At 39.0% G+C, this 23,852-nt stretch overlaps 1 protein-coding gene across 1 annotated transcript; it reads left to right on the forward strand.

The window, feature by feature from the left end:
* The first annotated feature begins 4,065 nt into the window (after positions 1-4,065).
* Positions 4,066-23,714, forward strand: LOC102222365 (sodium channel protein type 4 subunit alpha B-like). Its single transcript, XM_023349024.1, has 30 exons — positions 4,066-4,207; positions 5,784-5,967; positions 6,043-6,180; positions 6,852-6,970; positions 8,001-8,090; positions 8,402-8,530; positions 8,643-8,734; positions 9,519-9,761; positions 9,847-9,910; positions 9,995-10,136; positions 10,207-10,549; positions 11,493-11,731; positions 11,912-11,983; positions 12,072-12,170; positions 12,267-12,623; positions 12,756-12,942; positions 13,037-13,233; positions 13,397-13,493; positions 14,262-14,416; positions 15,685-15,858; positions 15,965-16,087; positions 16,174-16,458; positions 16,552-16,605; positions 17,873-18,007; positions 18,900-18,959; positions 19,051-19,321; positions 19,427-20,048; positions 20,133-20,277; positions 21,157-21,234; positions 21,357-23,714. The coding sequence occupies exons 2-30, from the start codon at positions 5,836-5,838 to the stop codon at positions 21,480-21,482; spliced, it is 4,968 nt and encodes a 1,655-aa protein (XP_023204792.1). The 5' UTR covers positions 4,066-4,207; positions 5,784-5,835; the 3' UTR covers positions 21,483-23,714.
* Positions 23,715-23,852: the final 138 nt, after the last annotated feature.

Genomic DNA, 23,852 nt, shown 5'->3' on the forward strand with positions numbered 1-23,852 from the left:
ATCTTCTCTCCGATTTGCATCTTGTTTTAGGTAAAATCACTTGTTTTCCACAGGTATGGATTGTTACATTTACATTTTCTTGAAGTAAAAGTAGAAAAGCATCCCTGGTTTTAAGACTAATCAGGAAGAACTAGTTATGGTTCAGTTGTGCTCCTAATGAAAACTCCAATTTATGAAAGATGCTATTATATTTGGGCTTTATGTGAGATAATTTAACTGTGATTTAGAGTTCAGATGCAGCTGTTTAAGCACAGAAAAATGTAAGGATTCATTATGAACTGAAGCAGACAATCAGAAACAAGCACAAAATCAGACTGATATAAAAAATCTTTCTTAAATGGATTCAAAATTAAAGGGGAAGTTAGTGAAGGGACGCTAAAACCAGAGTTATGAGCTTTTCTTTCCTTGTACCAGTTAAAAAGCTGCATTTTAAATATCTGCAGATGTGAGAGGGATGCATAATTAAATCCAGTCAAGTGAGAGTTACAGTAACCCAGTCGTGACACGATAAAAGCATAAAATAATGTCTGTTGGATGGGCCACCTCAATTAAAACAAGAGGACTGAACCACAGCACTGACAAACGACTCAAGATTTAGACTGGGCATTATTTTTACACCTAATTTAGTGATTTTGGATTTTTCAAAAGAAAAATTAACACAAGTCTCACAGCTGGAGTTATATTTGTTAAAAACAAAGCGTGAACAGAAAAGGACCAAGAATTGACCCCTGAGGTATCTCAAGGGACAGTTTGTATCTGGAAACTGATGTCTGAAGAAAGAAAGATGGTTTTATTCAACTCTCCTTCTCATTACTGACCCGAGGAAAATTTTGGGACACAGAAACTCAAAAATGTTCTGTGTCACAGAAAATACAGCAAATAAAATGCTGCAGTCACAGAAAATGGAAGCAAAAATGTAAAAATGTTTCAACCACTGCAAAAAATGCAACCACATCAGATAGAAGCAAAAAGAAAAGTGCAGAAACAAGAGCAATGCAAACTGGCTTTAAGAAACAGAAGACCATTTGTTTGCACCATTTGCCCTCCATTTAATGTTGAGCAGGAAACAGATTTACTGCAGTTCAATTCTTCCATTAACCAGAATTCACTCCAACTCAATTCAGTCTAATTTGATGTAATACAATCAATCAGGATGGAATTGTTCTGTTATCTCCAGGATAAAACAGTTAACCTGATTGCAAAATATACAAATATGTTAAGAAGTGGACGTGCTTCTCAACAGAAGATTATCAGCTGAGAAGATAATTAAACAAGATTAATTTTTAAAATTAAAAATTTAATGGGAACGTGATGCTCATCTGACACATATGGAGCTAGAAATAATCTACATACCATAAGAGCTCAGATATTTTTAACAGTTGAGTTGTTTTTAATTGTTTTCTGTTAACTGAACAACACATTTATAACTTTCTCTGAATAATTTGCGTGTTTCAATAAGAAGACAAACGTTTCCTGTCTGACCAACTTCTTCCTGACATGAAGTCCCAGGTGGAGTTTGAATAGAGTCTCAGAAGGTTTTTTGCTGTTTTTGCTCCAGCAGACCTTAAGTTTTATGCTTCAGAGGCAAAACTGATCTGGAGTCTCTCCAACACACATGTGATTGCAGCACATAGTCTGTGTGTGTGAATGTGTGCGTGCGTTCCTGTTTGGCAGCAGTTCTACACTGCGGATCGTTTCTCTCCACAGAGATTTCCAAGGGAAGCTGGGGAAACAGGCATGGACTGTCAGAGTGTTTGTCTCTCACGCCACCTCAGAGGCAAACGCAGCTAAATTCAACTCCAGCATTTAGAGATGACAACCCTCCTGAGAGCACCATCTGCAGCTGTTTGATACACATGGTGTTGGATCAGTTCAGCACAAATACTTTGCTTGGCTGTTTATACTGCAGATATTTGGCTTCAACAGAAGGAAATAGAAGGAGTCGTCTGTGAATCAGTGGTTTTATCCAGACCTCATCACGCTGAAGGTTTGTTGGGAATCATTGCCTGTGATTTCCAGAGTGTTTGACTAGCATGAGCATAAAGTTGTTAAAATTAAATGGATTTAATTGTCAAAAAGACAAAACAGGGTGTCAAAGTGGAGTCCAGTCAAACCACTAATCTGGTCCAGACTTCGTCTGAATTCATAGATTTTTATGTGACGTGGTCATGTGATGTACCACGACATGAGTCTGTCTGTATGGATACTGGATGTTCTCCCTGTGCATGCACATGTTCTCTCTGGGAACTCCGGCTTCATCGCAGAAGATTTTCAGGTTAATTAGTCCTTAGAGGTGTGAGTGTGTGCATCATGTATTGTAATTTTTCCTGGGTGTCTCAGTCATGGACTTGTAAGCTGTCTCAGGTCTGTGTCTCACCCAGTGACCGCTGGAGATGGGAAGTCAGTGGGTTGCATCACCAAGGAAACAAGTTGTACTGCAAAGACCAAGGCAGGAAATGCCAAACATTTCTGACCTCGTCTGCCAGCATTCTGCCGTCTACAATTACTCTCACATGCATGAGTATGTGAAGCAACATCCCAGAGAAAAGGAACAGCGGTTCTCTGGAAGCACGTTGGTGTTATTAGCATGTTCCCTCAGAGTGATGAGGAATGAAAACTCCTGGGTTTTCTATTTAGTGAGCAGAAACCCTTTCAGGTTGTTTCTTCAAACTGGATGAAAGCTGCAAAGGTAAATAATGTAAATATAATATTTAATGTAGCCTTATGTTTTTTTCTATGAAACTGTTGCACGCAAATCAGTCCCTGCTTTGGCACAGCCTCGGTCCCCTACACTGAGTGTGAGTCTCATAGTTGTCTTCTGGATAATTTGATATTATGCAGTCAAAGTATTACTAATATTAAATTATTTCTTAAAAAACCGGGTCCACCGAATTAACAGGTGTGAAAACAACAGCTGAAGTGGAGACCGCTCCAAGACAGGAAGTGGACTATAGCGCAGGGCATTCTGGGTAGATACAAACAAAACAAACACGCATGTGCCGCCATAGTTTATCATCTTCTTGACGGTACCCCAACACACAATACCACACAAACCTGCCCATGGGGAGGCGCAGGGTTTAAGCTTGCAGCATTTACCAGGTAGTTACTGTATATTGCTTCAATGTTGAATCGTGTTTTCTCCACAAGTGAACATCACTAGAACTTATTTTGAACCCTAACGAGACGGTTGGAGGATGTTTTTACAGAGAAACCATCAACAGATTAAATTGAGGAAGGAAGGAAGGATGTTGAAGAGGTCAGAGGAAGTTAGAGGGATGTGAGGGGAAGTTGTATGACAGCCATGTAGGAACACACTGTACCTAGGAATAAGGTGTGTGAATGTGTATGGCCTTGTATTTGATACATTGTAAGGGCAATTTCTTTTCAACTAATACTGCGTTGAGGAGCGACAGCTTCTTATGGGGCCCAAAGCAGAGGTCCTGTTTTTTGGGTTATGAATTAGGTTTAGGACTAATGTGTAATTTGAGATTAGGTTTACATTTTTTACCTTTAAACTTTAATATCTTCAAAACCAAAGTAGCACAAACAAAGATTCTTGCTGCACAAACATAGTCGAGTTGATTGTCACCAATTTTGTCTTATTTGAAGAAGGTGGGGGGGCAACTTCACTCAGGTGCTGTAGCCCCCACAGTCATGGCAGTACTCGATACCCTTCACATGTCAGTGTTATAAATCCAGAGTGTGGAGATTTAAAAACAAACCAAGTGACTATCAGCTTTTGGAATCTATAGGTCTGACATTTGGATAAAGCTGCTTTTGTTTAAGGAGAGGCCGCAGAGAGGGAGCTGAATAAGTGGGAGTTATGGAGTCGTAGACTGAGTATCTTCCCACAACTCGTATCCAAGTAGATGAGTGGAAGTGAGACATGGCCAGAACAGATGGAAAGAAACTCCATATAAGGCAGCAGGATTAGGTATTGAGAAATCAGCACACTGTACATCAGCTCAGAGACTCTGCCTTCAATTCTCATATTTCGCTGTAATCCCTCCTTTATGTTAATCATGCATATTTACTCATATAAAAGCTTAGAAAACAAATGTTAGACAGACATTTAGACTTGTTGATACTTTTTAAGGAGGTGGTTTTTAAGGACGTTCCTGTAATTGTAACCGTTTTTTGCTTTTGATCAATTTTCCTTTATTTTTCTTTGTATATCCACAATCTTTGCATCTGGGAGTTTTTTTTGGTGAGTGTCCTCTGCGATATAGTTAAAGTTTCTGGTTGCTGACTGAGTCATTATTAAAGAGCATGTGCAGGGATTTTGAAGTGATTTATCTTAACCTCCAACTGGAATCAGTGCAGGCCTCAGCTGGGACAAAAGGAAACTGTCTAAAATGTTAACTAAGAAGAAAGGGGGTCAGACTAGGAGCTCCGGGATGAAAATTGCATTAAATGATGCAGGTGTCTGATGTAACATATCAGGGAAAATCTCTGTCTTAATCTCTTAGCAAGATTATTCACCTTGATTTTGGAAAAGTCTAACTTGCAATGGAGCAAGATAGGGTTTTGTTAAGCTACCAGGGGGACAAACTTGGGTAAATTTGACCAAAACTCAACCTAAGCTTTCTTTCATAAACTACTAATTCTGCTTTGAATGAATGGATGAATAAATGAATTTATTTGAATGAATTTTATTTATTTTGAACACGATAGAAGTATAAAATCCCACACATGAACAAAGAATGCAAAAGACATATTTTTCTACTACAACAATCTTAACAAGCTCGAAAAGGAGCAGGAAGAAGTAAAACTTATGAACTCCTACCTCATAAACTCATGCCATAGTTTCAGATGGACCCTCATTATTAAATAAAAAAATAAATAAACATAGGTTGATTAATTTTCCATTTTATCTGTGCTTACATATGTCTAAATGTATTCATCCATACATCCATACCCTCACTCATTCATATGTGTTTGCCTCAATTTACACATTAGTGCTAACTCCCACCCATATTTCTATATGTTGTGAAAATGGCCTCTTATTTTTCCTTTTAAATTGTATTAAATTGTTACTCTTTTTTAACTCCTCATTTAACTTTTTCCATAATTTTACACCATAAATTGAAATACAACTGCATCAAAGGTCCTGTAGCTGTTTCTGATCAGAATGGGAGAAAACACAGCAGGAAGGCTCATCACTGGTGAACATCTGTTGTAGATCAGAACAACTGAAACTTTGTCTTCTTGTGATTTCCTGTTATTTTGAAACAGAAAGGATCTGCAGTGATTTCACAATCCACATCTGGCCAGAAAAACTAAATTCCTATTTTCCTCACTGCAACTCCTGGCAGAGACAAAGAGAGCTCTCATATTCCCAAATGATATGAAATCTAACAATGTTCTCTGTGTCACCAAGTGATTTTATTCGAGTGGGTGCTGTACTGTCATGAGACGCAAATGAACCAATCACACCGTACGAGAACTGGGCTGCATATCAGACCAAACCCATCAGAACTGTACTATTAGTCGAAAACTGGACTAACCAGTCGACAGATCTCCAAGACCTGCATGTCTTAAATTACATGAGTAAACGAGAGTCATGTGATCAGATGAATCAGGTGATCAGTGTTATCTGTGATTCAGGAAGGACTAAAGCATCCGCTTCTACTCGCTGCAATAGCATCAATAAAATTAGCCACTCCTTTCCTTCCTTCACGTTTATGTTTTTGTTGACGTTCTTAGACTTATTTCTTTTGTTCAGTTGTGTGGAAAACAGCACCAACATGTATATTATGGGATATTTTAAACCCTTTTGTCAGGAGGCGGTTGCTAGGCAGCACAGAAGTTCGGGTGGTACTCGAAAATGCCAATATGGTCCCTCTGCTGCCCCCTGTTGGTACGGAGGTGTTTAGATGCTTCACACCAGCCTCACTGGAGAAAATTCAGCGAAAGCATGAAGCTGAAGCAAAGCAGCAGCAAATCAGAAAGGATAAGAACATCAAGGTACGGATAATCAATCAGAGTACTATGTGACAATAACAAACCCTAATCCTGGTCTGACTGGTTTCTCTCTTACAGATAGCAAAGAAGTATCTTCCTAAACCAGCAGGTGATCTGGAGGATGGGAAGCCCCTCCCGTTGTTTTATGAAGACCAGGCCCAGGAGTTTCTCAACATCCCATTGGAGGACATGGACCCCTTCTACCAATCACACAAGGTGTTACTCTCCATTGAAATTTTCAGAGAATTCGAAAATAGTTCTCTTAAAAAAAGTCAGAGCCGAATGTGGAGCAATTCCAAAATCTCAAAGTCCTAAATGTTCCCTTCCTAATAGAGCATTTCTACACTGAAGACCGATCATTATTGTGTGGCTTTCTAGTGTGTGCACACCCTCTGACAGAAAATACAACCACAAAACTCAATCTTTCGACATTTCACCAAGTTTAAGTTATTTTCTAGCAACTGGAAAAAACTATACTTTTCTTTTTACCCAAAACATATTTATTTTCCTCCACAATAATCAATAAATATCAGACAGTATCAATAGTAACTTTACAGGTTTAGTTGGTCCAACAAATTGAACTTCCAATTATCTGTCAAATCTAATCCTTTTCATTTGACTTCTGCACTTTTTTTAACTTTCTAATTGCAATGATGTTCAAAAGTTAAAGTTAATGACTAAGAAACTTTAAAAAATTATCCAGAAAGTCAATTTAAACCCAATTCATATGATTTTTAAAACTGCAATCAAATTACCTGTGATGGTTTTCAGTCAACCTGAATACGGTTGACTTTCAAAGATGAACATAACTCTGGTTTTGGTTTATACAAATAAATGATTTGAGTTGAATTAGGATGTAATTCCGTTTTTCCTCTGCGTCTTTGCAGACCTTTATCGTTCTCAGTAAAGGAAAAACCATCTACAGGTTCAACGCCGAACCAACTTGTTACCTGCTGAGTCCCTTCAACTCTCTGAGGATCTTCTCCATCAGGATCCTCATCCATTCATATCCTTTATGTCTTTATCATGTAACTATGATTCTTTTGAGAACACTTTTCTTAATAAGCCAATAGTTAAATTTTAAAGAGAGCAGCAGCACACTGAAAAACACAAAATCTTGCTGAGTAAAATTTGTCTAGTTTCTAGAGCAAATATCTTTATACACTTAAAATAAGACAAAACTACCTTACAGGTGACTGTTCAGCAAGATTTAGGAAATTTATTATACGAGAAATAATCTGCCAATGGAACAGGAAAATTTTCATCAATATTTAGAAATTATTGACTTTAAATAAGCTCCTAAATATTGCTGAAACGTCACTTGTAAGCTAGTTTTATCTTATTTCAAGTATACTAAAATACTTGGTAATACGTGGTAAGATCTGTGTTTTTGCAGTGTAGGTTGTACCTGTCAAAAGAAACATGGTTTTGATTTCAGATAAATGGACATGCTGAAGACTCAAGGAAATAGACAGAAGATGATATTAATGAGCTCTAATCATCAGTTGACCAACTGACATACATATTGCAAAAACTTTCCAAGGTCAATTCTGCAGAGTTGTGATAGGAATATCACATGAAACTGCAGTTTTGGAGCGCCGCATTTCAGGAACACTTAACCGACTTTACCTCCAGAATGTTGGTCATAATTGAAAGCATTATGGAGACCGTCTAAGTTTGTAGAGATGTGATATATTATTGTGCTCTATTATGAAAAACATGAGCAGAGCCACAACAAATAATAACAATCCCTAAACAATGTAGCCGAAACAGAACCCGGTAAGAGTAAGAACTAAACCGCAACAGACATATAATAAACCACAAAAAATCCAGAATGGAGTCAGAATCAAAGTCACAGGAGAACTAGGGACAGAACTGGAATAGAGCCAGAACCAGAAACCTGAAAGAAATGACTAAATAAAAGCACCATGTGACTTAGAGTAACCAATCAGCTTTCAGAACCCACTGAAAGATTATTTAGCAGCTGAAGGGTTCTTGTTGAGCTGAAAACTGGTCCTTTTCCTTAAAACTAAAACTTTATTCAGTTTTTTCATCATGGCGACTATCCTGACTGACTGTGTGTTCATGACCTTGAGTAACCCTCCAGCATGGAGCAAGACAGTGGAGTAAGCATACACACACACACACACACACACACACACACACACACACACACGCACACACACACACACACACACACACACACACACACCGAAACACATAGGCTTAGTTTATGGAAGCTCATTTCTGCCATAATACATATATAATATCAATTAATATTGGTTATCCGCCATAATATTAGCTCATATTTTCAGTTCAGTGCATCCGTACTGAAAACCAAATGCCAACGGTGACCTATGACCTATGCAGAACATGTGAACAGATGCTCAGTATGTTGGGGTCTTGTCTCAGCTCATGTCTTCCTGTTGTTGGACAGATATGTTGTCTTTGTGATCTACACGTTTGAGGTAATCATCAAAGTTTTATCCAGAGGGTTCTGTGTGGGAGACTTCACCTACCTCAGAAACCCGTGGAACTGGCTGGAGTTCATGGTCATCAACATGATGTAAGAATTAAAACATTCCTGGACAGATTGCATCCCACTCAGATTTGTTGATATTAACTTAGTTACGATGCTGAAGAACGAGAAGATAATGAGGAATGTCTCTGTTTTACAGATACCTAGCAGAGTTTGTCCACTTTGGAAATGTATCAGCACTGAGGCCATTCAGAGTTCTTCGAATCCTGAAAATCATCACAGTATTCTCTGGTCAGTATGTCCGTTTCATTACAGAAACATGCCTGGTTGTAGGAGTCATGATCTTGTTGGAACTGACAGAATAAATGCTGCGTTCAGAATGAATACAATTTGAGTGTCGGGGGCGTTTGATTTACATGCGAAGTCTATGTGGACGCAGCTCTACGGCTCGTCTCACTGAGCGTTTTAAGCATTATATGCATCTGGCGTTGCGCGCTTGAAGCACTTTGAGCGCAGCTACAAGATGGCCGACGCTGGAGCTGGAAAAACGGAACTTTTGCAGCTGGGTTTGGAGCATCAACCAATCAGAGAGACTCCACTATGTGGCGTAGCAGCCTGTAGTTGGTGTCCTGCCCGGAGATGTACACAGTGACACAGTTCACCAGATCATCATTAGCACTAAAAGCTACCCTCGTTAGCACACAGCGTGAAACTCGCCAAACTCACAACACCCCTGAATTATCCGGTGAATTCAAATACGCAGCAGAGAAGCTCAACAACAATATTTTCTTGCTTTCTGTAAATAAAGCCAAGACATTTAGATCAGAACAGCCGTTTCACAAAATGTTCACCAATTATCAATTTAGGGCAGCATGTTTTCCAGAAGCCATATAAACAACCTGTGGATAAATTATATAATGTGGCTAAGTATATCATCACGGCTTTTGTACAGTTCATTTTAGATTTTTTTTTTTTTATGTACAACTGCACCTAGAAAAAACAGATCATTCATAAACTAAACCCTACATGATTAACTGACTATTTCTAACTAATTGTTCTGTAACTTTCTCTGCAGGTTTAAGGACAATCTTTGGGGCTGTCATCCAGTCAGTGAAGAAGCTGCGTGATGCCATGCTTCTGACCTTCTTTTTTCTCAGTGTCTTTGCTCTGATTGGTTTACAGCTTTTTATGGGAGACCTCAGACAAAAATGCGTTTTTACCCTGTCAAGCGACAGCAACACATCAGGAGCTTTCAACATCAGTTCCTACGAAAACAACGGCAGTGACTTCGATTTTTACGAGTACATTAACAACCCAGGTAGCATGTCGAAGTATTTTACCTCAGAAATCACAAACATCCACCTGAAAAGATGCGAACTTCAACCTGTCCTTGTGTCTCACAGAAAATCACTACTACCCACCTGGTCAACTTGATGCCCTGCTGTGTGGAAACAGCTCTGATGCAGGGTAGCTTTAAGAAAACATTACTATTATTTTTAACATTATTGATTATGGTGATAATGATGATGATGATGATGATGGTGTATCCAGGACCTGTCCAGATGGATACATGTGTCTGAAGGCAGGGAGAAACCCAAACTATGGATATACCAGCTACGACAGTTTCAGCTGGGCGTTTCTGTCTCTGTTCAGACTCATGACTCAGGACTTCTGGGAAAATCTCTTCCACCTGGTCAGTACCCAACATCTCCCTAATGCTGAGGCTGGTCCCAGCATCATCTCACCTCTGTTTATCTACATAGACGCTGCGAGCTGCAGGTAAAACCTACATCATCTTCTTCGTGGTCGTCATCTTCCTTGGTTCCTTCTACCTCATTAGTCTCATCCTGGCGGTGGTTGTCATGGCGTACGCCGAGCAAAACAGGGCTAACATCGTCAAGGCCAAACAGAGAGAAAAAGAGTATGCCCGCATCCTTAAGGAGTTAAAGAAGAGAGAAGAGGAGGTACAATGTGATGGAGAGAAAGCTTCCATCACTTTTCAGTACAAAGCTGAATGTTTGTTTTCTTTACATCAGACGGTCCAGAGGGCAACGCCCTTGGAGAAAAACGGCTCTGCATCACATGAGGAAGATGCTACCAGGGATGGTACACAGACACACTGATTATTTTGGTGTTGTGCAGCAATAGGTGTCTAGTTTTGGATATAAATAACCATAATAATTGCTTAGGGCAATTATTTATAAATTAGTCATTTATATTTAAACTACTGAGACAAGGCAAGACATTCAACATCAGAAAAAAATATTAGCCAAGTAGTTCAGTCTCGATTATTGTTGACCGAGTCATAGATTTCAAAGTAATAGGTGAAGGCACAATTATGGAATAAATACAAAAAACTTTTCTCAAATATACAATTATAACTACAGTAATAATTAAATAAATTAAAAATCTACACAACCTGCATTTATAAGGTTCCTTCTGCAGACTTCTGAGTAAAATTAGCCTCAAGGTTTATGGCCGTCCAAAAAATACCTAATAAAAGACCCAAAGCTCCTGGGACATGTAGTGGGTGTTCTCTCTGCCAGAAGGGTTTAAAGTAGTGTGCCTTCTCTGCAATGCTGCCCTCCCAAGCAATAAGTGAAAGAGGAAGATGGTTTGCGATTTTTCCCTGATAAAAGTTTTCATGACATCACTGAGATTCCTCTTCCTGCTGAAGCTCCTGTCATTATTCCATCGCTGGAAGTCCAACACTGGACTTCTATTTCTTGCACTCGTATTAAGCCTTGTTCTGGTTCAGTAGGAGGTTTCTTCTTGTTAAAAGGAAAGAAGTCCACCCTACTTAAGTTTGGTCAAGATGGGGGATATCTGTGAAATCAATCATTTGTCAACTGGCTTCATCTCAATTACAAGTACTCTAAAACTTAGCCATTCAGTTAGATTTATCTTACATTTTCCGTAACAATCCCAAAGATTAAGTAAACCGAAGAGCAACAATAAGCAGATTAAGAAAAAAAAAGCTGTACCTGATGCTTAATTATTCTGAGCACCGGATGTAAATGTTAACTTACTCAGCAGCTTTGTGTTTCAGACCTAGAGGACAACCAGAAGCCACGTTCTTCACGCTGGTACGTCTTTGCTGACACCTTCCTGAAGTGGGACTGTTGTGGCTGTTGGAGATGGTTGAAAAAGCTTCTGCATACTACTGTCATGGATCCATTTGTGGACGTCGCCATCACCATGTGCATTGTCCTCTACACTATCTTGATGGCCACTGAGCACTATTATATGACTGAGAAGCTTCTACAGCTTATCGAAATTGGAAACCTGGTCAGTAACAGAGAGGAGGAACTGAGTTAGAGTACATGTAGTGAGGCCAAGTCCAAACGAAGACTGATGTTTTGTTTCGGTGTAATATTTAATGAAGTTATTTAGTTTTGGACAACAAGCTTGTAATGTTAGTGTTTAAGAGGTAAAGAAATGATCTAACGTGTGATATTTGACCCCCAGGTGATTACAGGGATCTTAACAGCTGAGATGGTTTTCAAAATTCTGGCGATGGATCCATATCATTACTTTCAGGTCAGGATTATATTTCAAAACTAATGTCATAGTTGTGATGGTGTGCGGAAACTCCCGTGGTTACAGTCTCTTGTTGTCTTGGTTACAGGAAGGCTGGAATATCTTTGATAGCATCATCGTCACCATGAGTCTGGTGGAGCTAGGACTGGCTGTTGTTTATAGTGTTGTGTGGCGGCCCCTCAGATTGGTCCGTTTATCATTTTCTCAGCATGATTAAAAAGTGACCTTGTTTCTGTATTAATCTGTCCTAATGTCTCTGTTTGCCTCCTTATGCCATGTCCAGATAAGAGTGTTTAAGCTAGCCATGTCGTGGCCGGCTTTCAAGGTGTTGATAAAGATTATCCGCAACTCTTTGAGAGCCCTGGGGAACTTGATGCTGGTTCTCGCCATCATTGTCTTCATCTTCGCTGTATTTGGGATGCAGTTGTTTGGAAAGAGCTACAAAGACTGTGTCTGCCGCATTGCCCAGGACTGTGAGCTTCCTCGCTGGCACATGAATGACTTTTTTCATGCCTTCCTCGTCATCTTCAGGATTCTGTGTGGCGAGTGGATTGAGACAATGTGGGACTGTATGCAAGTTGCAGGGAAGCCTATGTGTCTGATTGTCTACATGATGGTACTGGTGATTGGAAAACTGGTGGTAAGTCTGTGCAGAAAAACTCTTTCTAATCTGACTTTGGTTGGTTTTTAAAAACCATATGACATTTCATGTTTCAAAACATGAAACTTCAAAAAGTTTCAAAACATGAATATGTTTTTGACATCGTTTCAGGTCCTGAATCTGTTCCTGGCCTTGCTGCTAAGCTCATTCAGTGGGGATAATCTTGCAGTTACAGAAGATGAAGGAGAAAATAATCTCCAGATTGTGATAAACCGGATCAGCAGGGGTACAGCAAGGACTAAGGCCTGGTTCTGGACTTTGGTGGGAAAGAAAACAAACATAAACTCAGATGTAAATGGTGGGAACAGATACTTGTTAAAGCATAAACATTAGTTTAAGGTTTTTCTTTTGGTCTTCATAGTTATTTTTTTCTTTGTATTTTATGTTTTTAGATGTAACCTGTGAAGAAGGTGACAAGTCAAAGGAAGTTTTACCTCTGACAATTGTGAATTCAGAGCAGTCGGTGGTAAAAGTCCAAGACCCCAAAGTAACCAAAATCTCCTCTGAAGCCAAGTCTGACTCTGAGATATCTAAAAATAAAAATGATGAAGATAATGAGGAGGATGACCAAGATGAACAGCTTGCACAAGTAAAATTTGAGGTTTTGGTTCTGTTACAGACTTGATTGTGCTGTAGTGGTTTCCCTTTACATTCATAGATAATAAATGCCTCTGGAGTCTTTTAAATGCATTCAGGAAGAACCTCTTAATAAATACTGTATGTTGTTCATGCTAAGGTCTATCTTTGCTTAGGGTGATAAGTCTTTGGACTGCAGCAACATCGAGAGATTTCCTGTAATCTCAATAGTAAAAGAGGCAGAAGACACTCCTGATGATTGTTTCACAGAAAGTAAGTGAACTAACAGAAAAATGTCTACTACCTTAGAAGGTGATCATTGGATTTAAAATTAACTGGGCCCAGTGGATTATCTATAGAATAAGAACATTAAGTTATTTGCAGAAATAGTTCAAACAATGCCCCACTGTATTATAAGTCTAGTGGGCCATCAGGCTTTACCTGCTCCCCCAACAGGCGAAGCATTGTTTGTTTAGAGTTTTTATACACCAGTAACACTGACAGTAAAGATTATAGTAAAGATTATACTGTAGTTGAGGCAATGAACTGGCCTGAGGCAGGTTCAGGGACACCAACTGCGCCGTTCCTGAACCTTCCCGTTGGCTGTAACACTTTTTAACACAAAAGCAGTGGGCTGGTGGACTGCCATAGTGCCCCTACCACTGGGCTTAGCAGGTTTTCTGGGAAAAATCCTCCTCCACGGTTTCACATTTCTTTCCATCAAGTCATTATTGTGTTTATATACATGCATATGCCTTGTTTCCTTGTTCCCACTGAGCAGTACAATGTACGTCAGTGCAGTTCAGTATGCTCCTTTGTCTGCTTCCATCGTGCAATAATGGAAGCAGACATTATTGCAAGTTACAGACTTTGCAACTGTAACGACTGTAACTGACAAAAACCCTTTGTGGACACAGCTAAAACTGTCTTTGTGTGAACAGGTCCTCAGCAGGTATTTTAACAGCAGTATGAAGACCCATTCTATCCAGTCGTTTAGCCCCATAAACAATAATATTTTTAAACTGTATGTTTTTATTTCAGAGTGTTACAGTTGCTGTCCATGCCTGGATATAGACACATCCAAGAGCATAGGAAGGATCTGGTTATATATCAGGAAAACTTGCATCACCATCGTAGAGTCCAAGTACTTTAAGTCATTCATCATCACCGTGATCCTGCTGAGCAGTGCAGCCCTGGTAAACTCCATCAAACAATGTTTAAGATAATTTTAGCTGATCTAATCCCTTGTTGTTTATGTGTTGATGTTTGTAACATCTCAGGGTTTTACTCTGAAGCTTGTTTTATTGGTTGGTTCAATGAGGGTGAGCAGGTTTGAGCAAACTAATCTGATGGTTGGCATGGCTAGCTGTGGACTACAAGCATGGCTGACAGTGTGACTACTAACATGGCTGCTAAACAGACACAGGTGAGATGATTTGACTCTATTAACCCCTTCTAAAAAAGAGAATGTTATAAAAACAAATAACAGCAAACTAAGACCCATCTGATCCCTCTATTTTTCTGTGTAATGGAAACTCTAAAATTAAATGCTACTTGACTTTTTATTAGCTGGAGTTTGCAAAGCAGCCAACCTAGGAGCAGCATTCCTTTTCTTTGGAACTGATTGCCTGTAAAGGGAAGACTGCAGATCTTTCCTTCTGCAGTAGTGCTAAGAGGGTTCCCACCTGGGGTGCACCGATTTATCGGACAGCCGATTTACTTCATTTTGAGAGTTCGGCTTCTCAAAATGCCAAACCTACCTACCTCAGCAAAGACCTAAAAATCTACCACTGTCCTCTTTTGTCACCCCACTGTTGCAGTGACTTTCTTGCTATTATTTAGCAATATTTTAGACCAAAAAAATGGGTATTGACCAAAATAGAAATGGGCATTCCAGGCTTTTTAAAAATCGGTAATCTGTGATTGTCCAGAACCCCTAGTTCCCACTGCACGCATTCATACATATTAAGGTATATTTGGTGTTTGAACAATTATAATAGGCAGTTATAAGATATTTTAGAGAGGGGTCATAATTGAAGTCACAGATTTTAGCTAGTCATGGAGATTTGTGATTCGTAACCAATGAGAACCCCAGGGGTGTACCGTACTGTAGACCTAAATATGCCAGGGGAATGAATAACTTTGGGCTTATCTGTATCAACAAATGTTCAGGATATTTTGTATTTCTTAGTCTTGTTGTAGGTTCATGATTGGCTCTCAGGTCAGCCTTCTTTAAATTAAATCTCTTCTGTGATTTTCAATAGGGCTTGGTACCAATTCTCAGAACATGGGTCTGATAGAACATCCTCACTCCAATGTGTCTTCCATTTGGCATCTATCTCTGACACTACTAGATGACAGTTGTGAATATCAAACCGTAACAGATTAAATGAATGAGATTTATCCATTAAAAACCTGCCAATGCACTAATTGTCCAGCTGGTAACACCAAATTTTGTTAACAGGCCTTTGAGGACATCTACATTGAGCAGCGCCGGGACATCAAGATAATTCTGGAATATGCAGATCAGGTTTTCAACTTTGTGTTTGTGGTGGAGATAATTCTCAAGTTGGGTGCCTACGGATGTAAAACCTTCTTCTCCAGTGCCTGGTGCTGGTTGGATTTCCTCATTGCAGATGTAAGAACTGCCATTAATCTTTCTATGAAGGCATATATACTCCTTCATATCTTCACCAAGAGCCTTCTTGTAAAGGTTTAACTCATCTACAGAAGTTGTTTTTCAGGTTTCTCTGGTGTTACTGTCAGCAAGCATCCTGGGATACTCTGAGCTGGGAGCTATCAAATCTCTGAGGACTCTGAGAGCATTGAGACCCCTAAGAGTCTTGTCTTGCTTTGAGGGCTTGAGGGTAAGACTGGCAGTTTAAATAGTGATAGATTATTTTTTGAATGATTTAGCATTTCACTCACTGCTGCTATATCTACTGGCCTGTAGGTGGTGGTTAATGAATTGGTTGGAGCCATCCCCTCCATCTTCAACGTGCTGCTAATCTGTCTGGTCCTCTGGCTCATCTTTAGCATCATGGGTGTGAACCTGTTTGCAGGGAAGTTTTTTTGCTGCTTCAACGAAACATCAGAGGAGTATTTCTCTCCTGAGGAAGTCAACAATAAATCCCAGTGTCTCGATTTGTTTGAGAAGGGCTTCTCCGAGGCTCGCTGGAAGAACACAAAGATCAACTTTGACAGCGTTGTGATGGGCTACCTGTCTCTGCTGCAAGTGGTCAGTCAGAAAGCCAACATTAAGGGAAATATACCGATTTACTGAACTCACATGGTTTGAAATTTGAAAAATTGTTGTTTTTGTTTTCTTCAGTCCACATTTAAAGGCTGGCTGGACATCATGTATTCAGCGGTGGACTCCAGAGAGGTCAGAACTTCTCGTACTGGTGCTGGTACAGTTCCTGGTCTTGTTTAGCATTTCCCCTAGTATATCATAAACCTGTTGGACAATTTCCATATTATGATACCTGATCATGCACTTGTACATTGTATAATGGATTATCCACGCCACTTTTCACTCAAAATCGTCTGTTTGGAAGGTGCTCTTGTTGAGCAGGTTTGCATGAATATTGCACCAATGTACGCATCAAGTATAAAATCCTGACTGGTTTGCTTGGTTCGGCGCAAGTAGTGGTCACGCTTAGAGGTTCACGTTGAGAGCGCAGTGAGACTAACGTGAGCACATATGCATATCTCACACGCTCACTCAATACATTTTCTGGCACACGACTGGGTCCAAGTCTGTGCTTGGAACCTGATAAAGCTTGTTCAGTTTAATGAATTAATAAATTACTCTATCGATCCCAAAGGGATCTTAAATGATGTTGTAACTCATTATTCAAGGTTCTACAAGGAGTTGTTGTAGAGGCTAATGGTTGTGGGCAGGAAGGATCTCCTGTAGCAGTCTGAATTACTGAAGGCAGCATTATTTTACGTTTTATAAGGTCTCAGGGTTGTCATTATTTAAATGAGCAACACCATCAGCCAATCACAAATAAGTGTTTTTCATCCAATCAGTGTATTGTTTGCAAATACAGCAATGGCTTAAATAAAAGACAACCAACCACAATAAGCAAATTAAACTACTGCAACAAGACAGACATATCCAAAGAAAAAGGTAGGATTTTTGGAAATACACTTAAATTTTGGACCATAAGAACGTTTAGTTAAGCATAAAAATACTTGTCATTGTCCATTTTAGGTAATATTTTATATAATTTATTTTACTTTGAAATATCCCCAGGATTACGTTGTTTGTTTTACGATCCATTGGCTGATAACTTAATTAGGATTTGACTTAAGTGCAAAAAAAACCCTATTGATATTAAGTAGTGTATTTTTCTTTATGTCTTCCTGTTTGAAACTCTGTAGGTAATAATAATTTTTAATATTTTCCAATAACATAATTACCTAGTCATATTCTCAAATTTCCGGTCAACTTTTAACAGTTTTCAACACAAACACACAGTGGGCCACTGTTGGACTGCTGTAGCGACCCGGCCAAGTTTCACCAGGACTTGATGATTTATTGATGTTCATGCTATTGCTTTATTAGCACTGGAATTGGTGTTGAACATGATAAAACTGTTGATGGTGTATTAACTTCTATGTTGTCCCTGGTTACCGGGATTTAGGTGGAGTCCCAGCCAATGTATGAGAGCAACCTGTACATGTACATGTACTTTGTCTGCTTCATCATCTTCGGCTCCTTCTTTCCTTTCTGCCTCTTCATCACCTCACTCATCAACTTCAACCAGCGTAAACCAAAGATAAGTTTCTTCTCTATGGGCACTTCTCCATTAGAGCAGATCTAACCGGTTCTGCCAAAGTCAACCTTGACCAGATTCATCTCCATTAGCAGATCCCATGCAGCTGTTCTCCATTTTTCACACCCACTTAAAGGGCAGTACAAGTCATGCAGAAACGATTTAATTGACACAGATGGCATTCGTTGATTGGTCCAAATTGAGGAACAGCGGTATAGGGGACATGTCATTGACTGAAAGAGAGCACCACAGTGTGGAGGAGTGTAATTATGAGTTTAATCTTTTGGAGCCAATAACCGTATAAGTAGCACAGCTCTCTAATGAACAACAGTAATGAAGAAGCAAGAAACGATACAGCTCTGGTCAGCAATCTGTCAGAGTTATAGTTTTGTGCCGATCATGCATTTTATTCTTTGCTTGGAATTTTCCTTGAAATAAAGTTCGTGAGTGGACATTGGTGTACATCTTTTGACTGCATCACCAAAATCCAAAAGGTTGAACATCTAAAAAAATTAAATGCTACACTATATATACGTAGATTTGTACGCATAGGAAAAATAATCAGTTGAACTGAATTATTTTCATTTTATTTTGTTTCTATAAGACAAAATGAAATATCTAGGATTATCTGAGAGTTCATCAAACCACAAGCTCAAAGTTCTGCATTGCTGAGTGTTGCAACAAATATCATCATTGGAGAGCCGACGACAACTGGTGCTTATTCGCTGCCCGCCCAAAACAGTGATGCACCTGTCCCTTATGTACTGGGGTACAACCAACCCAGATAGTAAGCAGTTAGATCGAGACTTGGCAGTGGAAAAATGACTAATAAATCAATAATGAGCAATTTTCTGTTTCCCTGTCAGTCATTTAATATTTATGTCTGTGTGTTTACCCTATAGAAATAGAACCCCCGATAAAATGGATCCCCAGAGAGCCTCCTTCCCGACCGACAGTATGTTTACAGATCTTCTGCAGACCTCTAATAAAACCAAACTGTTAACATTTGTCGAATTTTGAACAACTTGACTTCTGTTTCTCTCTAGAACAAGTTTCAGGGTCTAGTCTTCGACCTTGTGACCAATCCATTTTTTGACATTCTCATCATGGTGTTGATCTGCCTTTATACATTGGCGATGATGGTGGAAACAGACGAGCAGAGTCCTGAGAAGGAAGAAATCCTGTACTGGGTCAACCTCGTTTTCATCATGATCTTCAGCATAGAGTGCTGTCTCAAAATTATCGCTCTACGAAAGCACTACTGTTATGATGGGTGGAACATATTTGACCTTGTGGTGGTTATACTGTGTATTGTTGGTAAGGAGGAAGCACATTTCAAGGTTTTGTTAAACTATTTTGCTTCAATTAGAGAAAGAACAATATATTTCTACCTCCCTTATCTCTGTCCTTTCTCTTTCTCAGGTTTTGTTGTTGCTGATATCATCGAGAAGTACTTCGTTTCTCCCACTCTCTTCCGTGTGATCCGACTGGCTCGCATTGGCCTGATCCTTCGTCTCATTCGCAGAGCTAAGGGAATTAGAAAGCTGCTGTTTGCATTAAGAAAGTCTCTTCCAGCTGTATTCAACCTATGCATCCTCCTCTTCATCATCATGTTTGTCTTCTCCATCTTTGGGATGTCTAATTTTGCTTACGTGAAGAAGGACAGCATGATTGATGACATGATTAACTTTGAAACCTTTGGGAACAGTATGATCTCCATGTTTACGATCACCACATTAGCTGGATGGGACGGTCTTCTCTCTCCCATCTTGAACACACCTCCAGACTGTGATCCAGACTTTGAAAACCCAGGCACATCTGTCAGGGGCAACTGTGCCAGCCCTGCAGCAGGTATTGTCTTCTTTACTTTGTATGTCATTGTGTCCTTTCTGGTGGTGGTCAATATACACATCACCATCATCCTGGAGATATTTAACGCCGCCGCAGAGGAGAGCACCAACAAACTATCTGAGTATGACATTGACATGTTCTATAAAACTTGGGAGAAGTTTGACCCACAAGCTTCGCAATTTATTCACTACAGGTGAGTCCCAGCAGGTGAATCACCTCCTGTGAGACTTGGCTTCTTGTCCTGGTGAACCTGATTATAATCTGATGTGTTTCACAGTGAGCTGTCGGATCTCTATGATGCTCTACCGTATCCTCTCAGGATTCCCAAACCCAACACCATCAACCTGTTACAAATGGACCTGCCTTTGGTTCAAGGAGACAGGGTCCACTGTCTGGACGTCCTGCTAGCTCTCACTGAAGAGGTAACATCATCATATAATCTTTTCTCTAGCAGGCAGATTGCTGCAGACCGTAAACAGGTTGCTCAAAGGGTTTTGTTTGGTTGACACTGCAGTGTGAAAAAGAACTGCAGCGGTTGAAAATGTAACTAATGTTGCAAATGAACCGGGTCTATCGGACAATCAGGAGTGAAAACACTAGAGGTGGGAATCGAGTTACTTGATTATGCTACAAAATGGCACTATGTGCCTGGGAAACACATACTACTGCTCCTTTAAGACTGATCGGAGCTTAAAATACCCATGCTAACCTGTACTTTTGCAGGAAATGTAAGGGTATAACACTTGCATGTGCTTCTGTAGCTGGGATTTGCAGGACATCTGACCTTTGCAGCAGTTAGAGATGGGTGTCTTAGTGACTGTGGTGTTTTGGGGCGTAGTATAATGTAGTATAACGTAAAATAGCGTAGCGTAATACAGCACAGTGCAATGCAATGTAAAGTAGCAATCCTTCAAAGCCGCCACTTTTATACCATCAGGATGAACTGACGGTATAAAAGTTGATTATCTTCTAGATCATTCATGCTTTGTGAAGACTACATACTTTGTCCTTCAACAACTTTCTTGATCTTTTAGAGGTGATTGGTAAACTGATTCTTTGGACACATGAAGTCAGGAATATCTTTCATTGATTGACTAATTGATTGATTGAGATTGATCTGTAATTTTATTGATTCCCAGACAAAATCAATACAATTCTGGGTACTCTCTTTGATCAATATAAAGTTTTAACTTACAACTGGTCTGAATTTGTGGTTAAAAATCTTTTACACTTCTGTAAAAATTGGAAGCTAAAAAGTGTGACAGATTGTTCTGTTAACATTCTTTTTGTAATAATTTCAGGTTTTTGGTGAATCTCAGGCAACGGAGGAACTAAAGTCTACCGTGGAGTGGAAGTTCATGGCCAACATTGCTTCAGAGGTTTTATCAAAATCTTATTTCTGTTTCAGTCTTGACTTATCTAAGTTATCTTTCATAGAGAGTACAAAATATTTAAAAGATCATTTATCCAACTGCATTAATGTAGTTATTTCCTTTTTCAGGAGAGTTTAAGACCAATCGTCAGCACCTTTCGAAAGAAACACGAGGAGATGGCAGCGACAGCGATCCAGAGAGCCTACAGGAGACACGTTCAGCAGCGAGTGAACAAGCAGGAGTCCTACCAGTAAAGGGAAAAGCCAGAGGGACAGGCGGCCAGGGGGACAATCTGTCTCCACCAGAGACAGAGGGATTTCTCTGTAAACCAATGGATCAGCTGTACGGAGGCATTGTTAAAACTCTTTAAAAGGCCTGCCTTTTACCAAATGTGAAAAGTAATTCCAAACTTTAGATACCCTATAACTGAGAAAAAAAACTGACCTCTAGTTAGGAAGATAAAACGCTTAACTTTGGCGAGTTAAGTAAGAACGAAACTGCATATTTGATTTAAAGTAGTGGGTGAAATGCTTTGTTATAGACCCTTTGCAACGTGACATGACGCGTGCAAGATCCCGCCCTCATCTCCCTGCTGGAGGACAAAAGCTGCTCGCCGATGTGACTACCATTGGTTTTAACTGTCAAGTTGTCAACATGCCACACTAAATCTTAAATGTACAGATGATATTTAAAAGCAAAATGGACACAGTGTTTTACTACTAATTGTCAACTCTACCACAACTAGATAACAAGGTCAGAAAAAGTTTTAAGTAGGAGAAATAAAATAGCAAGGGACAGGGAAGTAGGTAAGTTATGCTAGCTTGACTTTGACAACCGTAACATGTAGACGTGACGTGGAATGTGGTGCGTTTCGGTTCAGTTAAAAATGAATAAAAGGCGACCTAAACATCATCAGATCATCAGTAGAGCAGGGGTTTAACTTAGCTAATCAACCACTGCGGTGCTAGATTAGCTAATAGCACCGGTAGCTAATCTACCACAACGATCACTTCTTAATCGGAAATTAAACATCAAGCCTAAAATCATAAAGCTCCATCAGACTGAATGTTCTGCTCTTTAAGTGTTTTTCAGTGTTGAATCCTCAAACATGTAGTGGCGTTATTGTCAGTTGCTATGGTAATGAACCTATGTGTAGCATAGCCGACACAGAGAGAGAGAAAAAGATGGTTTTGAGTTATCCTTCAACGTTTTTTTTGTGTTATTTTCCCTTTGATGTGGCTCATGACACTAAATTAATAATACCTGCATCTTCAGGTTTCATTTTGTTGATGGAATTGTTCTATGGCTGCAGCGCAGCTATGGACCCCATGTAAGAATCACCTTTTTGACTCCAGCATTGTGCGGATGTGCAAAATTTCTGGATGTCAGTAATAATGTGCAAGGAGTCTGCAGCCTCCTAACTTACATAAATCTTGTAAAGCAAAACCTGTAAGAATCTGTAAATTCTTACAGAGAGAAGCATAAAGACAATGATAATCTGAACAAGTTGAAATTATAACAAATCTCTTTTAAAGATCCAAAATTTTATGCAATGGTGCTTCCCCAAATGATATTGCAATATTGGTATATCACACTGTAATAAAATAATACATAATAATAAAGTGCAAACATTCAGCAGTGATATAATGACAAACACTCTTTCTTTTACCAATCGATTTATGCATTTTTCTACAAATTCAATTAACTTCAGCTCTCATCAACAATAACTCGAAGAAATGTTGTTGAAGCAGAATACTCTTTGAAAGATTTGATACTCCACCAAACTTGTATTTAACAAAAGTTGTTTTGATTTAAACCACTTTTCCATTTTAGCAAGAAGTTGAAACATTTTAATTAACATATGAACTTCATATCTGTTTTTTTATTTTATTTTTTTTATAGACAATTGTGTTCCTTTGTAACTGTGCATTGTTTTTTCAGATGTTTCTGTTGAATGCAAGACATACATATGACAAAAAACAAAGAATTGTATGACTTCTGGCCAGATGAACCACCTTTGTAATGCCTTAATTAGTGGTCGTCTTAGACTTAAAGGAAAGTATTAACCTATTCTTGTAGTTTTTAACTTGTATGAAGAAAATGGTTTTACACCTTTAATTCATACTCAGCTAACTGTGAACTAATCATGTAAACTAATCATAGAAGTAATCATTCCATTATCTTGTTTGTTACTGGAATTTTGTTGTATTTATCTATATACCCTCCAATTACAATTGGACAATTACATTGTTATAAATCCTGTATCAGTTGTTGTTTGCAGAAATGCATGTAGCTTTCACTTGTTATTGTAGTTATCCAATATTTCATGCATAATTTTGTCTACCATTATTTTTCAGTAAGCATTAAACACATTGTTTAAACCTTACCCAGATTTTGGATATTAGCACTTGTTCAACATGCAAGCACAGACTGGAATATGTATTTATTAATATTATTACGACAATTAAATCACGAAGTTATGAAAATTAAAAGTTATTGTACTTACACTGTAATATATGGTGCACTGCAGAAAGCTGTAATGGCTCCTTCTGTGTTTTCTTATAAATAATCCTCTTCACGGCTAGGCATCGACATACAAAGAAAGTAATAGTAGTTCAGTGAAC

This window comes from Xiphophorus maculatus, chromosome 16 (genome assembly GCF_002775205.1).
Source record: "Xiphophorus maculatus strain JP 163 A chromosome 16, X_maculatus-5.0-male, whole genome shotgun sequence".
Lineage (NCBI taxonomy): Eukaryota > Metazoa > Chordata > Actinopteri > Cyprinodontiformes > Poeciliidae > Xiphophorus > Xiphophorus maculatus.

Coding starts and splice junctions, on each gene's coding strand:
- LOC102222365 (XM_023349024.1), top strand. CDS start 5,836: ATGGTCCCTCTGCTGCCCCCTGTTGGTACGGAGGTGTTTAGATGCTTC. Junction 8,091..8,401: donor GCATGGAGCAAGACAGTGGA/GTAAGCATACAC, acceptor GTTGTTGGACAG/ATATGTTGTCTTTGTGATCT. Junction 12,624..12,755: donor TGGTGATTGGAAAACTGGTG/GTAAGTCTGTGC, acceptor ACATCGTTTCAG/GTCCTGAATCTGTTCCTGGC.